Below are 4,227 nucleotides of genomic sequence, written 5' to 3'. Positions count from 1 at the left end.
CATCACCATGGAACCTCTAAAGGTACATGCATTTAATCATAACAAAATTTGGATCATTCTTTAGTTTGCAACACAAAACAGAACAGAGGCAGAGGGAATGTAGGGTCGTTACCTGCAGGAACCCAATTCCCTTCTTGGTGCTCTCACCCGCCACCAACATGATGTGTGCGTGCGAATAGAACAGAAGAAGTGCAAATAAGAAACATCAGCTTCACGCCTAGCAGCATGAACCAGGGGCCATCAGGGGTTAGAAGAATGCATGCCTGCATGAGGAGCTTCATGCAGTCGAGCTGCGAGATGACTATATTGGCAACGGCGGCCGCCGTCCGCGCCAGCCACCAAGAGCGCGACACTACTAGGATCCATGTGCTGTTGGCCACATCTTGCCCTTCTTCCCAAAGACCACCTGAGACACTACTAAGAAGAAGATGAGTCTATTCTCACCATAGCATTTGTGCATATGGTGCTTGCCCAAGGAGTTGCTCAATCCATGGATGTCATGCATCCTCGTACATTAATCAGTAGAAACAAATGAGGATGGCATGAATCAACCGAGCGTAATTAATCAATGCCAGTAGAGCTGACACATTCAACATTAAAGTTTCCCAAAGTCAATAGAAAGAACAGACCAAACCAATAAGTTATTGTGTGGCTCTTACCTTTCTCAAGGCCAAGAATAAAAAAATGGGTGCTTAACCAAAACACGGCAAGATGATAGAAATGGACATGTGGCAGCCCAAGAGAGCATACGCCCTGGCACTTGAAATGCACCAAATCGAAGCTAGCTTAGCCACTTTTATTCTTGTATATATATACTAGTAAAGATTATTAATTCATTCCAGCTTCCTGGTTCACCTACCTAAGTAGGATTCTGCTTTCTCCAAACACTGGCTCAAAGCATGAGGAATCCAGCAACCGGACTAAGTACCTCTCTCTATATATATGTATATCTGAATTCTGGTCTCTGAACGCACATCACTGCTTCTCGATCCAGGAGGGCTCCTGGTATGCGACGTCACTCCCGTGCGACGGCCACCAGCTGCTTTCCGACGTTGCGCCCGTAGAAGAGCCCGATGAGCGCCGTCGGGAAGCTCTCGATCCCCTCGGCGACGTCCTCCACGTAGGTGATCTTCCCGTCCTTGAGGTAGCCGGCCATCTCCTCTTCGAACTTTCTGTAAGTGCCATAGTGATCCGTCACGATGAACCCCTCCATGCGGATGCGCTTGGTGATGATGCAGAAAAGGTTGCGCACGCCCTCGCTCTGCTCCAGGTTGTACTGCGAGATCAACCCGCACACGGACACCCGCCCATGCAGCCTCATGTTGAGAAGCACCGCGTCCAGCATCGCGCCACCCACATTCTCGAAGTAGATGTCGATGCCCTCTGGGAAGCATCTGAAAGCAAGTATCATGGCACGCAGAACTCTTTATTAACTGGCACTATTCATTGGAAGTTAGAAGAATCGCAAGAGTATATGGTAACTAGGGAAGGGGCCTGCAATTAACCTCTTCAGTGTGGCGTCCAAGTCCTGCTCCTTCTTGTAGTTGAAGGCATCATCAAACCCAAACTTTGTTTTTAGGAGGTTGACCTGAGGAGAAGGCAAATTCATCTCATCAAAAATAGAAAGCTTCGCCAACGGCAGTGACAAAATTAAATCAGTATGAACAAAGGTACTCATTGTCTGGGGATGTGCCCAAATGAGTAGGCACAGACCTTCTCATCAGAACCGGCACTGCCAACCACATAGCAGCCAGAAATCTTGGCAAGCTGCCCGACAAGCTGTCCAACGGCGCCTGACGCTGCCGACACAAAGACATACTCGCCCTTTTTTGGCTTGGCCACGTCAAAAAATCCAACATAGGCAGTAAGGCCAGGCATGCCTGAATTATGAAGTTTCTAGCAGTCAGAGAAAACACTTTGATTGATTCTATAGCAGACTAAGGTCTATGAAGAAATCAAACCATAACTTTCACGTTTCAGAATAACAAGTAGATTACTATAATGAATTAATGATAACCAGACCTGGTTAACTTGTGATGAATAAAAGTGAACTCACCAAGAACTCCTGTGTAGTATGACAGCGGCAATTCAGGATGGTTGATCTTGAAATGCGACTCCAGATTAGTGATCAAAGTGTACTCTTCACATCCTGTCAACCCCCACACCAGATCGCCGGGCTTGTAATCCTGGTGTCCGGATTCCACCACCTTGCTTACGCCTAAAGTAGTTAAAACCTGGCAGGATTCACGTAGGGAGGCAGCAAAATGTTATGCCTTCAGCTTCAGGTGGGGAAAAATTCAGATCAGAAAAAGAAAAGGCTGAATCGATGTACACAACTGCCGATCAGATTACTGTCGGCTGTCCCTTGTCCCGTGAAACAGTAACAGAGTAGATATTGCAAGTTCTGCTCATGCGAACCACAAGTTTGATGCTAGGTTAAAACAAATTAAAGGACGGCAGTACGTACCTCCCCCTGGACGAAGTCCGGGACGTGGCTGGGCTCGTCGTTCCCGGACATCCGGCTGCGCAGGTAGGGGTCGCAGGAGAGGTAGAGGTTCTTGACCACCACGGCGTTCGACCCCCGCGGCACGGCCAGGCGCGCCGTCGCCGGGACGAGCTCCATGTCGTCCTCGGAGGGGAACCCCGTCACGTAGCGCTTCAGGATCACCCTCTTGTTGCTCACCTCCGCCGCCGCCGCCATTGCTTCCTTCCTCGGACGCGCCGATGAGTTGGGTGATCTGCAGTAGTCTACTAGATACGGAGTACTATGGAAGTGAGGGAGCAGCCGCGCGCGCTTTTAATGCGTGATGAGGCGCGGGCAAGACCGGACCTCACCGGAGATTTGTCAGCGGGCCGGACTTGTGAGGCATACGTCGTGCGTTGGACGACACTAGAGCGTGCCGCGCGTCTCGCCGCGCCGCTCTTCGTCGCTTCTCTTTCCATTTTGTACGCGGTCTAATGTGGCGGCCTCCCGCGGTCTAATGTGGCTGGCTCCCGGTGCGTTTTATCTGGACCATCTGGCCTGACCTTGGTGTGACGTCGTTACACGTTGCAGTATTGGTGTCCATCGGTGGTGTTCATGCGAGCCACATAGCAGTCACGTGAGTTCACTGGAAACCCGAGCCATTGAGGAAAAGTTGAGAGAGATCTATACGAGGGAGGAGTTGTTCTACCGTCAGCGTTCCCGGTGGACTGACTTAAAGCCGGTGATCAAAACACCAAATATTTTCAGAACTGAGCTTCACAGAGAAAGAGAAAAAGAATACCATTAGGGCGCTTCGACTGGAGGATGGATCTCGCTGCACGGTGGATGAGGACATGAGAGAACTTGCTGCCTCTTTCTACGAACGACTGTTCATGTCCGATGGGTCGGCCGGTGCCAACGTGCTGTTACAAAATATAGTACCATTGGTTACGGCGGAGATGAATCAAAGGCTGACAGCAGCCTTTTCTAATGACGAGATCGAGACAGTTTATTCCAAATGGCCCCTACAAAGGCTCCCGGGCCTGATGGGCTCCCGGCTCTCTTCTACCAAAGACACTGGTCTTTGGTTAAGGAGGATGTGTGCAAGGCGGTGAAGGATTTTCTGAACGGTGTGTCGGCGCCTGAGGGTTTTAATGATATGGTTATTGTCATGATTTCGAAAATCAACTCACCAGAGTTGATTTCACAATTCAGACCAATCAGCTTATGTAATGTGCTCTATAAAATAGCCACAATGGTGTTGGCAAATAGATTAAAAGGCTCACTTTCTCTTTTGATCTCAGAAGAACAAAGTGCTTTTGTGTCGGGAAGGTTGATTATGGATAATGTCATTGTGGCATATGAGTGTGTGCACGCCATTCGGAACAGGAAGAGAAAGAAGCCACTGTGTGCGGTAAAGTTAGACATGATGAAGGCATATGATAGTCAAATGGATATTTCTGGAGCAGGTTTTGAATCGAGTGGGTTTTGATACTCAATGGATTGCTATGATCATGCTTTGTGTAACATCGGCGAGGTTCTCAGTGAGGCTTATTGGTGGTTTATCTAGGGATTTTGTTCCTTCTCGTGGACTGAGACAAGGGGACCCACTATCACCCTATTTGTTCTTGTTCTGTGTAGAGGGGTTCTCAGCGTTGCTTAAAAGAGCACAAGAGGAGAAGAGAATCAAAGGAGTGTCATTTGGGAGCACTGGCCCCAATGTTACTCACTTATTGTTCGCCGATGTCAATATTGTGTTCCTG

At 48.9% G+C, this 4,227-nt stretch overlaps 1 protein-coding gene across 1 annotated transcript; it reads right to left on the bottom strand.

Moving 5' to 3' along the window:
- Nucleotides 1-621: 621 nt before the first annotated feature.
- Nucleotides 622-2,803, bottom strand: LOC125510032 (2-alkenal reductase (NADP(+)-dependent)-like). The gene is made up of 5 exons (XM_048675121.1): nucleotides 2,468-2,803; nucleotides 2,057-2,234; nucleotides 1,714-1,880; nucleotides 1,506-1,588; nucleotides 622-1,394 (listed from the first exon to the last, which is right to left on the bottom strand). Exons 1-5 carry the CDS (start codon nucleotides 2,699-2,701, stop codon nucleotides 1,016-1,018), a joined length of 1,041 nt encoding a protein of 346 aa, XP_048531078.1. The 5' UTR covers nucleotides 2,702-2,803; the 3' UTR covers nucleotides 622-1,015.
- Nucleotides 2,804-4,227: the final 1,424 nt, after the last annotated feature.

Source organism: Triticum urartu, chromosome 5 (assembly GCF_003073215.2).
Source record: "Triticum urartu cultivar G1812 chromosome 5, Tu2.1, whole genome shotgun sequence".
Lineage (NCBI taxonomy): Eukaryota > Viridiplantae > Streptophyta > Magnoliopsida > Poales > Poaceae > Triticum > Triticum urartu.
Note: the sequence above shows the minus strand (reverse complement) of the source record. Positions and strands in the feature narration are given on the sequence as shown.